The 14,262-nt window shown below is 33.8% G+C and overlaps 1 protein-coding gene across 1 annotated transcript; it reads right to left on the bottom strand.

Moving 5' to 3' along the window:
• Positions 1-287: 287 nt before the first annotated feature.
• On the bottom strand, positions 288-1,253 carry LOC18435460 (protein GLUTAMINE DUMPER 2). The gene has a single exon (XM_006845505.4). It carries the CDS (start codon positions 984-986, stop codon positions 561-563), a length of 426 nt encoding a protein of 141 aa, XP_006845568.1. The 5' UTR covers positions 987-1,253; the 3' UTR covers positions 288-560.
• Positions 1,254-14,262: the final 13,009 nt, after the last annotated feature.

Here is a 14,262-nt window from a genome sequence, read left to right as displayed (position 1 = left end):
AGAATATATATATATATATATATATATATATATATATATATCTCTCTCTCTCTCTCTCTCACACACACACACACAATTGAGAAATGATAAGACGACAGAATTCCATTCCTTAGTTCAGATAGTAAAATACGAGAAAGAGGAAAAATTAATCGAATATTCCATCCTTGTCGAGTACTAAAGCCTCTGCCTTTACCACCCATCCTAAGCTTAGCAACCAACTGAAAATTTGTAAATAAAGCATAAAAAAGCAATAAATTAAAATCAATCAGCAAAAAAAACAAAAAAAAGAAGAAGAAAGAAACCCAAGCTCTCATTCATCACAACTCAAAAATTTCTACATTTCCCGGAACAAAAAAGCAAGAAAAAAAGGGGAAAAAAAAAAAACAAAAGTGAGAAAAAACAGAGATAAATATAGATTTACAGTGTTATGAATAACCATAATCTCACCCCCATTCCTCGTATCCAGCCATGGCAAAAACCTGGAATCCGAGTCGTTTCACCAAAAGAAGAAGAAGAAGAAAAAAAAAACCATGAAACCAGAACAAAGAGAGACAAAAATCTCACTGGCTCTGGTTTTGCTGTTCATTCTGGCTCTGATTTTGATCTGGATCCTTGTTTTGATCACTGGTTTTTTGCTCCTCTTGCTTTGGCTTTTCAGCGGTGAAACTAGAGGCCTTGCTATAGATGGGTTTGGCCAAGAAGGTGGGCTTTTGATCCCCCGCCATGATCACCACTATTTTATCCTCCAAATCTGGCAAACCCTTGATGGGTTCTCCCTGTTTTTCCCCATTGTTCTCTGCTAAATCTGACTCCCCACTCTCAAAATAACCAGAGAGCTTCCAATACGAGCAGGCCAATATCAAGAGAGCAAATGCTATGAGGCCAAGCATAGCAGCAAGGCCCCCAAACAAATAAGGCACAGGTGAGTGCCATGGAGAATGCACTGCTGAAGAAGCCGTGCTATTAAAGCTACTATCAGGCCTCATTTCAGTAGAGAGAGAAAGTAGAGAGAGAGTTTTTCAAAACAGTAGAGAGAGAAGACGAAGGGAACTGAACGGTGGCCTTGGAGAGACATGCGATGGAGTTATTTATGTTATGGGCAAGGGGTATTTTAGTAAACATTTAGAGAGAAGAGAGTGGAGAGTTTTTTTAGAGAGAGAGAGAGAGAGTTTTGTGAAGTAATTAGGAGGCAAGCTTATCCGGAAACAGCGGGACCCTCGAGCATAGTGAAATCCCATTTGCGAAAGACAATCATTTACATGTTGGAAAGAAAAAACTGAATTATAAAGTGGGGTTTGTGGGTCTTATTTTTGGAATTTCTTTTGTTTGCTTTGTGACTTATGGTATTGGACCATATTCACGCTCGAAGCCTATGAAATAGCAATTGTAACCTTCAAATTTGCCGTGCCCTAGATTACGTTGGGGCCTATAGGCCATACAAGTCTACAAGTATATTTTGCTCCAAAAAAAAGTTCCGCATTGTATTATGGCATGTCCACCTTTGGATTAATCAACGGTTGGTGGAGATGAAACAAAAAGTGCCCTATTATGTGTTAATGGAAAAGAAAAACAATGAAGCAATCGGCGTATAAAATTTGGGAATGATCCATGCAATGGGCTCACGGCAATTTAGACCATAGTTATCGAGATCGGATCGATTGAATCGTTAATTGGGGCCTTACAAGTTGTAACCCAAAGCAAAAACTAAGTTTGTTTGAAAGTTAATCAAAATCAATATTTGATCGAACACATCTAGTAGATGTTGACAGATATGGCAAATTAAAGAAAATTAAACATTTTATATATAATATATTTTTTATTTTTTAAAAAATATTATTCCTATATTTTAGTTCTTAAAACTTTAATTCAACCAGTTCTTAGTTTTGATCGAATGAGACACAAATTAAGATAGGCCTATGAATGCACTACACCTGAGTTTTTGCTATTATAAACCACTACAAAAAGACTCAATTGCATTGAATGTATGTTTTCCCCATTGAAATAAGAGAGTGGAGAGCTTCTCCTAGCCTTTTCCCAATGAATGAAAACAAAGGCTCCATAAAGTGGAAGATACGGTTTGCACGCATATAGTAGTTTCAATGGGTTTGCTCGCATATTCAAGGGGCAATTTCGTCACTTGAAAAACTTGGAGACGCATATGTCATTTGGAAAAAGTTTGATTGGGTTTAGTGGGGGAGTTTCACGTTTGTCATGGGAGCGGTTTTCCTTGTCATGAAGCCGAGAATGGGAGCGGTTTTATGACGTGTGACAGTGGCCTACACGCGGCCCGCATTTCCTGCTGCTCCCCCTTTCCTCCCCTGCGACTTGTCGTTATCCTATTGAGCATCGGCTCCTCTCTCTCTCGGCTTGATCACCTGAAATACTTTTTTCTCTTTTATTTTTTTTTAAATTATTTCTTTTGGAGTTTAAAAATAAGTTTTTTATTTTGTATTTCAGACCCAGGTATATTTTTTTGAGGGAATGTGTATGTTTTAGTTTTTTTTTTTTGTGTATTGAATTTAAATTTAGAGTGACTGTACTTCTCACAATCACGGACTTGTAAAAAAAATTATTTTAATAATATAAAATTAACAAAATAACCAAAAGGTTGTAGGGGTGTTTTTAATTATTTTAATTTTTAAAATTTCTATTTGTTTTATTAATAGATACATAACTTCAAATTTGATCTTAATATGATGTGCATAAAGAATAAAAGCTAAAGTACAGTATAAGTTCTCACTTAAGCATAAGATCTCACGAGTAGACATGAGGATAAACATAAATATGTACCATTATTTTATAATTCTAATAAAGAGTTTCTCTATTTATTTATTTTTTTGGAAGGATGAAAATATAAATAACTTAAGTCATGATCATCGTGATCATCAAAACTTTATATCAACTATTCGGGGTCGGTTACACAAATCATGTTATATTGCTCTACTTTATTGTGGGTTATACCATATGTCAATATATCTCTTCTCACTACTTCTATTCATCTCCATATATATAACTTTGTATAAAAAAAACAAAGATGTCATAAATATTTCTATGAGGTTTTGTGAAGTTTAGCATAAATATAAATTCATGTTTAACCAAATTCTTGTGAAGATTAGTGTGACAAGACTCGGCCAACGGCCCAAGTTAATCGGCCCCACGGCTAAGTTAGCACGAGGCAGAGTGGTCTCGAGTTATATGTACAACTAGATATACAACACAATGTACAAATTTTTTAAAAAAATTTAAAAATTATAAAAATATGGGAATTTTGTGTCTATTCAATGACTCTATTACGACAAGCCATTTTGAAATTTAAGGGACAAGAATGAATATGACATCCATAAAAGTGCCTGACATGGATCCAAGTATGGATCCGGGTCTAAAACCTGAACGTGAATAGGTCTGGATCTAGTTGAACTCCACCCATACCCGACCCGTACCTATAAGCTATTGAAAATAAAATACTTAAAGCCATATTCGTTTGGGTGTATTAAGAATCATGTGGAACAAGAACTCGCAATTATTTTTATATATTAAACGACAAATCAGGTGGCTTGAAATTTAACAGCGAGTGATTGTGACCTTGTTACCAATGCTATGGGTATATGATAGTAAAAGAAAAAGGCAAAAAAAAAAAAAAAAACACTCATAGTGAGGGCGGCAATGGACCCGACCAGACCTAAGACCCAATGGGATAGACCCGGGACTCGACTGGTACAGGTATAGGTCCAACTTTTGGACCGGACAGGTCAGATCCGTGTCCAACCGGACCCAACCCATTACCACCCTTATATCTCAGTGTACAAAAAAATAAAAATAAATGATCTCTTTGTAGATAATCCATGTTTTTCTTTATGGTGGAGTTTTAAAGTGGGACTTGATTAACTAGCGCTCAAATTAAATCAGAGCAATCACGTGTCACAGGGTTTCTACACCTCGAAACACAGTTGCATGACATTAGATGAAACACAAGAAAAGCCTGAATTAATCCTAAACTGCCCAACAAAGCCCATATAATCTCTCTCTCTCTCTCTCTCTAGCAGTCAATCTCTGTCTCTCCTGCTTACATAACCCATCTTATTTCTACTCTCTCTCTATTTACTGGCTTACGTAGCCCTATAATCTCTCTCTCCCTACGGCTTTCATAGCCCACATAATCTCTCCTTCTCTCTCTAACTAGAGTCGAAGCATATTCTTAATATTCCTAGTGACACCAAACCTTCTCTATAAATATATGCAATTCTTTTGACATGATGCCCTTTTTTGTGGCTCGAATATTTTGATTTCATAAAATTGTGAGCTTATTATCCATTTAGCTCTTTATTTTATTTTATTTTATTTTAGTTTTTGTAGCACCAAAAAAATATGGTGGGAGTTACCGATTAAGTGTAGAATGGATTCTGCAGCTGAGTCATTTCCTAAAATGAGAATTCAATGAGAGGGGGGCATAATTGGTGGAGAGGTAATCGGATATGACACCAACAATGTCTATACATACTGGGGAAAGGCTGCAGCCGTTGCACCTGAAAATCATTTCCCCATTCATCCACTTGCCCATCCTTTCCTCATTCATCAAAACACACACACACACTCTCTCTCTACCTTTCCTCATTCATCTCTCTCTCTCTCTCATCAACTTGCACTTTATTTCCTCCATGGCTCCATTCAAAAGCACTCTCTTATTCATCAAAACTCTCCTTCATCCACTTGCACTTTGTTTCTTTCGTCCTCTCTCTCTCTAGCAATTCTTTTTCATTCGTTGTATCTCTCTCTAGCAATTCTTTTCCCATTCATTACAGGGTGCAGTCTGTATAAGGTCGTCCATTTTATTATCGACCTATCTTTTATGGCAGCGTCTAGTATATCGTTTAAAATAGTGTCTAATCTATATCATCTTAATAAAATGAAAAATGAACGATGTACATTAATACAACTTTATTTCTACAAATAAAGAACCTTTTTCCTTCATGAAAAGCTCAAAACTTACTCTCTATAACAATTCTTTTCTCATTCACCAACTCTCTCTCTCTCTCTCTCTCACAGTAACAGTTTATTTCCTCTTCCGTTCCACTGGATCTCTCTCTTTATCATTCATCAATACTCTCTCTCCCACTCACATCCACCACTTGAACTTTGTTTCCTTCTTCACTATCTCTCGTCAGCAGGCGGCTTAACTGTGCAAGCATCTCTGTAACTAAAATCCAAACCAACTATCCAAACTGAAACCAATGGAATCTTCATGCAACCCAACTAACAGTTTTAATGGCCTACATCATTATTCAACCCCATTTTCTCTACTTCTCTATCCCTTTGCCTATCTATATGTATATATTTGTGTCCCTTACTCTCTCTAAAAATGTACCCTCTCTAAATGTGTACCCCATTTAGCTCTCTCTTTCTCTCTCTCTCTCTCTAAATGTGAACCCCATTTAGCTCTCTCTGCTTCTCTATTCCACCATCTCTCTACCCTGTACCCTACTGAATACTTACTCAATCCAATAAACGATTTAGTCCAAATTTCAAACGCCTAATCAACCACGTAATCCCTAATAATGATGACAAACATGGAAACTGAAATTAATTGAACATTCGATTAGGCTAATCAACAATTTCAAACTCCTAATCAACCCTAAAACCTCTCGCCATGCAACCCAATTTCAGAAAGTTAAACCAGTCCATTTCGTAGCCGATCTAATCAATCAATATCATAATCCAAAATTAATAGATTTAATCATTAAAATGATTAAGCTGTAATCAGGGCACCTGAGCCGCTTGAGCCCGCCAACTAAGCCGAGCCGATGATTGGGCCAGCTCGGCTCAGGTGGTTTAATCATGCATGGTGGATGGGACCCACGCCGGACATTCGCTGGGCCCCGCCACTTTATGATCTGCCGGCCACCTCATCGCCGGCCAATCTCTGGCATTTGGCCGGGAAAAGTACGGATTCCGTCATCCACGTCAGCAACCGAAAGCGGGTGGGCCACCCCCTTCGCGGACACGCCAAGGACAAGGATATACCTGGCGGCAACGGAATGGAAGAATTCCATTAAAATAAAAGAATAAAATAAATAAATAAAGACTCAAAAAGATCCAAAATTAATATTTTAGTTTCGAAAAAGCAAACAAAATAAAAGCTAACATTTTAGTTTTGAAAACGCAAACAAAATAAAAGAATAAAAATAATATAAATAAATACTCCAAAGAACCAAAATTAATCGGGGAAAAGTTTATATAGAGCCGGGGCTTTAAACAAACAAATTATAGCCTCTTACAAAAATTTCACTAGGAGAGGTTGTTTTGATGTTTAAATATCTTCAAATTGATCATCTCGACATCAAGAATCATGGACATGAGAAAAAAATGAATTCAAGTTTTGGAAGTAGTGTATTTTGTAACGTATTTTTAACCGTCAATTTTCAAGATTTCATAGATCTATCATATCTACACTATTTTGAATCTTTAAACTTTATAAATAACTATAAAAATATATTTTAAGGCTATCACAAAGATTTCAAATATTGAAACTACATTTGTCGATACCATTTGAAGGTAGGCTCTAATTTGATTGTTTAGCGTCGAGGCTCTATACAAACCGCACCCAAATTAATATTTTAGAAGGAAAATGGTATGATAGGGCTGCAGCTCTATCAAAATAAGTAAAGTCTCACCACATAACTCATCAAAAATTACAATTCTTAGTGTTGAAAAAACATTAAATTGATCATCTTAGTGTGGACATTATAGTTGTGCAAAAAAATTAGGATTTCAAATTCTAAAAATAGTGTATATTGCAACAAATCATCTAGACCATCCATTTCACTTCAAATAAGTGTTTTCATATCCGCAAGATCTGTACCACTTTTTTAGTTTCAAATATTTATTGTTGGTGCTGGAAATTAATTTTAGATCCATCATTAAGATTTCCGATGCCAAAAGTGCTTTCCGCATGAGGATTTGAGGCACGGCTTTATTTTGTTTTAATAAAGCCTAGGCCTTATAAAAACTTCATCCTTTCGAGAAAGCACACTAATGTGGCATATGAGCATATAGCGCACTCCCGCACGAACACACGTAGAACAACTCCCTTGGGCTAAATAGCTAGGTCGATTTTTTTTTTATTTGAAATTTTGGTATCCATCTAGTATCACTAGTTGATTATTTTCTAAGAATATAATTTAGATTTTGAGTTCTTACACATCTAGTTTTTTACATCAATAAATTGGACGGTTCTTGTGCAATAGGACTCGGATTGTGATCGACAATGAGCTCCAGCATGAGTTTCGCCTGAGGGAGTAGACGGACAGTTTACTCCCCGCAGAAGTATCAAATCATTTGGAGTTTATTATCTTAAAATAGTCATGAGTAATATATTATTGTTTGAAAAAAAAGGAGGATAAATTAATAAAAAGAAAAGGATAAGACTTGCGTGACGCACTTACGTCTATTTGCGTCTAGCATTGGAATATCTACTACTTTTTTCTCCAAATTGGATATGTTTGTATATTTATTTATTATTTTTAAACGTATTTATTTATTATTTTTAAACAGTGTTTGATATTTTATTATTATTCTTGTACTGATTTTCCATTTCATCTACCCCTTACCCAAAGTACAAATTCTAGTAATTTTCAAATATAATATTTTTTTAATGGGAAGGTGGTGATTCCATCTACCTCTTAAGCAAAGTACAAATTCTGGTAATTTTCAAATATAATATTTTTTTAATGGGAAGGTGGTGATTCCACAATGATTATACGATGGCTAAGCACGCGTAAAGTAATTTTAATTTATTTTTAAATTTTACGAATTGGGTGCCAAATTACCAAATCTTGCATTAAAATATAATAATTTCGAATAGAAATAAACAATAATTGAAATGGAGCAATGGCTGTTGCCGCAAGTAAAGGCCAATCCGGACCTGATTTTTTGGGCCCATTTTAAGAAACCAATAGACATTAAATAATGTGCAAAAAATTTGATTTTTTTAATCTATGTTTTAATTTTTGAATAAAGAATGGGGATTAAATAATGGGGTAAGGTGAGCAACTGAGATATGTTGGAATATATGTCATGACAATTGGGGCGAGTCCCAATGATGTTCCCCCCAATTAGGGTATGTGTACGGGACCGTGATCATTTACATATGTTTTGCCCACTCTTCCTTGTGTTTTAGAGGGAAGGCATGCATATAAGGTGCACCTTTAAATTTTGTATGAAGATGTTATTTGATGATGAAAACTCTAATATGGGTTGAACATTCAAATTTAATTTTAATTTTAAAATTTTAAAATTTTAAAATTTTAAAACAGTGCAGATCGAATATATATGTAAACATTTGAAAAACTTGAAAATAGACCGTCTAGATAACTTCCACAACATCGAACTACCCTTTGCTTGGGCTGGATTAATATATAGGGCAGTTCGACAATACTAATGTCGAACCGCAGATATGAACCAAGAGGCAATTCTGCATTTATTTTCGAAAATGTATAATATTTTTTACTAGTTCCTATCCTTTATTGAGGGTTGGGAACAAGATGGCTATTTTAATCAAGGGTGGTCTTATTACTTGGTTTAGGGTATGTAAAATTGCTAAAATGCTCTTGCTTATTCAAATTATGAAACTTTGGATAGGAGTATTTTCTGGAAGTGTTTTAAAAATCAAACCAGTATGGTTAATTGGGCACACACCGGTTTCAAAGGCAAATCCTTAATCACCCCACCCAGCCATCTTCAAAATAACAATAAACACAAAATATATAAACAAAATAATGCATATACATATTATTTAAAATACTCCCTCGGCTAAAACCCCTCCTAAAAGTGATTTAGGACCCCCCAAAATTTGGCTATGTAACCTCCTTAATTCATAGATTAACCTCAATAAATATATATTTTTTAATTATAATCCTTTATGCACTTGAAAACGATAATGTCTCATTATTAGACCATCTAATTTTGGTGAGATTTAAATGTTGAAAACATAATTTTTGATTTTTTAGAATAAATTATCTAATACAGTTTCCAAAATTTCATATATTGAAAAAATTCCATGCATATATTAACACCTAACACGTGGCATTGTTCTTCACTGTAACAAGACACGTGTCTTGCTCCCTTTGCTGTCAGTACTCGTGTGCCAATATGGTATGTCGTACATACTCAGAGCACTATGCACCTGAAACTGTGGAAACCTGCGATAAGGCTTTTCTTGTTCAGGGCTTGTTATGACAAATACACGTGCGGTGCACGAGGGTGTGCTAAACACGAGCCCATAGCAATAGCAAGCGTAGATTTGTGAAATGGGAGTCGGAGAGAGTGAAGAATAATAGATTTTGAGATATTTTAAATTTAATATAAAAATATCTATAAGAGGCAAATTATTAATATTTTATTTATCTATTTGTAACTAGTTCAACTCACGATAATGCTCTTTTACGATTATTTTAAAATTAAATAAACTAATAAAAAAAAGTATTGTAGGGTTTTCGTGAACCCTAGTTTGCAGAACGGAATCTCAAATGTTCGAGATCCCACCCAAAGTCATGTACTCAATTGGTCAAATGCAATATACATCAACACAACTTTAAATCGAGAGCAAGAAATAAAACAAACATAAAAAAACACACCACAATACATCAACAGCCTCGACAACTAGAAATCCACTATCATAATGAAGGTTACAAATTTGGGTTATAAGAGATATCTATCTCTATACATCGATAAAAAAAAATCACCGATCTTTCCTTCTAAACCCGCTCTCTCAACCTAGCAACACCATCGATCTCTATTTTCTTTGCCACTGCAAAGTCGCTACTAGAAAGATATATTCGAAAGCAACCGAGAGATTTTCTCTCTCTAGAAGTGAAACCTTTACCAACCCAAAACCCATAGGAATACCGCCTCTCTTAGTGGCCATGTCTATCTCTTGGAAACCCATCTCTATTAGAAATCAATTCCCACAACCCTCAAAGGATGACCCTAAAAAAGATGGTATTATGTCTTCTTTTATTCTCTTTTATATAGATCACCTTAAGCTTCTTTTTTTCTCTAAAAAACCCTTCTTCTTTTTACCATAATACCCTTAATCTTTAAATAAAAACATAAATATGATGATTTTGGCTATCACTAAACCTAACAAATAATAAATTGTTAAAAGAATTGGGTTTAGCCCTACCTGAATATGATTTCCAATCCTATCAATCCTAATCCTTTTCGAAAACTACTAACAACTTCAAAAGTTCCTAACCCCATATTAACAGTTAATATTTAAAAAAACAAAAAAAAAATTGAAGTGTTCATCTCCCATGGTAATATGACAGATTTATCTTTTTAAGAATTCTAGCTTTGAATCTATCGTAGAACTAGAACTCATGACAAGACTGCTAATTTTGATGGAGAGATTTTCATAAATATCTTTTATATTTTGTAGAATTAAAATATTATTATAATTTATATTTCATACAAATATTTTTTTGTTAAGAATTTTTTTTTTTCTCGCTGATTCAAAGCCGAGGTCATTCCCTTTTATATGTTTGGAATATCAAGTTTCGAGCTGATTTTTTCATAAATAAATTGGTTGTTTAATTGTCCTAAAGGTCTTAGATTCTGAATCAGCTCACACACTTGGTCGTTTATTAAGTGAATTACGAGTTTAGAACTTCAAGTTTCGAATCAATCTTCTCACTCGAAAAAGCACAGGGCAATCCCTCCCGCTTATTTTTCACTCGCGCACTTTATTTACTCTCTCTCTCTCAAACACAAAAAGGGGATCAATCGGTTCGGTACTTCTCGCTTCTCTGCTGTGGATGGGTTCTAAACTTGAAGTTCCTAGGGGTGTAAACGAGTCAGTTGCAAGTCTTGGTTTCTATGTAAAGTTCTATTTTAAATATTTTATTTGATACATATCAAATAGTAAAATATTTTGACAGGGTTCTCATGCTATCAAAATAAGTCAAAGTGTTATCTCAAAATTCATTGAAAATTGCAGTTCTAGCGTAAAAAAACTTGACTGTTATTGTTGTGAAGAAAAAAAATTACAATTTCAATCCTTAAATAGAGTATATATATTTCTCTTTAAAAATAAGTATTTATAGATCCACAAGATCTGTACCAGCTTTTAGCTTCAAATTTCATAGTTAATTTTGGAAACTGATTTCAAAGCCGTCATGGAGATTTCTGATGCCAAAGTGCATTCTGGATGAGGATTCAAGATGAGGCTTTACTTTCTTTTCATAAAACCTAGATGCTTGAGTCCAGACATTGAAATGGGTCGGGTCAACCTGTCGAGTCAGTAACTAGACCAGCCCACCGCTAGAAGTTCTAGCCGCACACCCATAAAGAGAAACAAGACTATAAATTATTTTTAGACCAAAGAAACAAACTTCAAGTTTCGAACCCTTTTATTTGTCAAAATCTCATTTCACTGAAAATACAAAAACTAAAATATTCGGTAATAAAGAAGCACATGAGTATTAAATATTAAAAACCATTTTAATACCGGAAAATAGAAGAGGCACTTAAAAAAAAAGGTTTTGTTTATGATTTATGGGGTGTAATCTCTTATTAAGAATTATATGTACACATTAATTAAAGGGCCACCTTTCCCAACTTTTGCTTAGTAAAGAAAGTATCATAATGTATGCTTAACAGATAACAATCTTTTTTTCCCAAGACACCACTGCTTGTGGTTGCACAACCGTGATGAAAAAAAAGTTGGTGGAATACTATAAAGGTGAGCTCTCTTTCTCTCTCTCTCTCTATAAAACCCAAAGCAAAAACTAAGGGACTGATCTCTTACCTGATCTTTTCTCATCTAAAAGGCACAAGGAACTTGCTTAGGTGGGTCATCCCACCACAGAATTGTTATATACCATACCCGACCCACTGATCCAATAATGGTGACCAGGCTATTTTTTGGTGGCACCCACCTGAGAAACTTGCTCCACCTTTTGTGCACTTTCATCACAAAAGTTGGTATACTTTATATATATATATATATATATATATATATATATATATATATATATATATTAAGATGTAACTGTAAGTTTTAAAAATACATCTAACGGTCTAGATTCAATTTGGGCCGATTTGACGATCATAACCTTTTTTTGTGTTTGAAGTTTAATTTTTTTTCTACAAATCCAAATAATTTGAAATTTTTGGCGTGTGTTATTCTCATCAAGGCACACCTAATAAAAATATCAAAAACAATTTACAAAAAGAAGACCAAAATATCCCAAAACTTGGTATTTTTGTCAATTTATTTCATATAAATTATTTTTTATATATTTTTATTACGTTCTTCTATTTTTGAAGAACTGACGTCCAAAATTTCAAGTTATTTGGATTTGTAAAAAAAAATTAAAATTTAAACGCGAAATTAAGTCGTGACCGTCATATCAACCCAGATTCAATCTAGGTCGTTGGGTGTATTTTTACTTGTAAGCCCACCAGTTTGTAGAATCATTTTTCCTATATATATATATATATATATATATATATATATATATATATATATATATATATATATATATATATATATATATATATATATAGAAAAACTCTTCCCAACGCCTATAGACGAAAATGAATAGTGATTTCACCTACCCTCATCACTATCAAACTTCATCGCACGATCACAGTTATCCGGTAGTGCTTCAATTTTTATTTATTTTAAGTCCAAATTACTTGAAATTTGGAGCGTGTGTACATCTTAGTGAGAAGCACCTAATAAAATATACAAAACATAATTCACAAAATATACATTGATCAAAATACCTCCGAAAAATTATGGGGGTATTTTGGTCAATTTATATTTTACAAATTATTTTTTTCATATTTTTATTAAGTACGCATCACTAAGAGGTACACACGCTTCAATTTTCAGATAATTCCGATTAGTAAACAAAAAATGAAAAAATGAAATACTACCTGACAACTGTGACCGTACGATAAAGTTTGGATGGTGATGAGGGTAGGCGAAATCACTGTTTATTTTCGCCTATATGCGTTTCGTAGCATCTTTCATATATATATATATATATATATATATATATATATATATATATATGGGTGCGGTTTCTATGAGGTTGCAACTTAAACAATCCAATTAAGGAGCACCTTAAAATTTTATCATAACATGTAATTTTGTTGTAAAAAATTCTTATTTTTCTCTTAAAATTTATTTTTATAATTAATTAGAAAATTTTAAATTTTAAAAATGGTTAAAATCAAGTAGTTCTATAAATATATGAAAATCTTGAAAATGGATAGCCTAGATAATATGTTCCAAGATGCACTTTTTCCGATATTCAAAAACTTTTTTTTTTTTTCATATTCATAGATCTCGATGTCGAGATGATTGATTAGAGGGATTTTTCAACATTAAAACAACATTTCCGATATATTTTTGAGGTGCATATGTGATTCTACATTTCAACGTTGCAACTTTATATAAACTTTTCCCTATATATGGGTGCACAATCCAATTATGTATATATATATAACTAAAGATTCGCCAGTACATCACCAGTCGCCATCACCGACACTCAAAGCTCTCCTGCTTCCGCCACGTACCTACCTTCACCATCGGCAACCTTATCTTTGTATTCCTTCTTCAACAAGCAACGAATATGAGCCACATGAATTCCCTTCGTCCCGAAGCAATTACTGCCAACCACATACTCTCCATCAGAAATCCTCTATAAATAACCACTTTGGCCAGAGGTAGAGGGGCAGACTGCATTCAAGGAAGTAACAAGCCTCATCAAGCAAGAAGAAAGCTCGCATAGCTTCTCATATTCTCTACTCTCTCATACTATCTCTTCTCTTCTTCCTTCTTACCTTCTTCTTCATTCTGTAGACAGTAGGTTAGATTTTGTTCAAATCATCGACATTTGTACACCATCAAAGTCGGTAACTTCCATAACTTCTTTAGATAAAGTGTAATATGTGTGATTGTAATCTATTTTCTTTACCTTCTTATTATCCTCCTGAGTGGAAGAAATTTGCAAGTCTCTGTATATGTAACCAGTAAGTTATGCAGTTCAAATTTGTCTTTACATTTAAAATTTGCAATTATACTCATACGTCTTGGATCATATTTGATATTTCTGTACTTCCTATTTTAATCATTTTATTTGTGTTTTTATATTATATCACTGTTCTACAACAGTTAGTAGTTTATAATTCAGCAATCTTTTCATATTTAATATAATAATTAACTCGTTTTACTTAGGGTAGATTTTGGGCTAAAAT

This window comes from Amborella trichopoda, chromosome 12 (assembly GCF_054954075.1).
Source record: "Amborella trichopoda isolate Santa Cruz 75 chromosome 12, AtrichopodaSantaCruz75HAP2 v2.0, whole genome shotgun sequence".
NCBI classification, from domain to species: domain Eukaryota; kingdom Viridiplantae; phylum Streptophyta; class Magnoliopsida; order Amborellales; family Amborellaceae; genus Amborella; species Amborella trichopoda.
The sequence above is the reverse complement of the archived record's forward strand: the minus strand, read 5'-3'. Positions and strand labels throughout refer to the sequence as shown.

Bases quoted from the DNA above. Each gene is read 5' to 3' on its own strand.
- LOC18435460 (XM_006845505.4), bottom strand. From the start codon at position 986: ATGAGGCCTGATAGTAGCTTTAATAGCACGGCTTCTTCAGCAGTGCAT.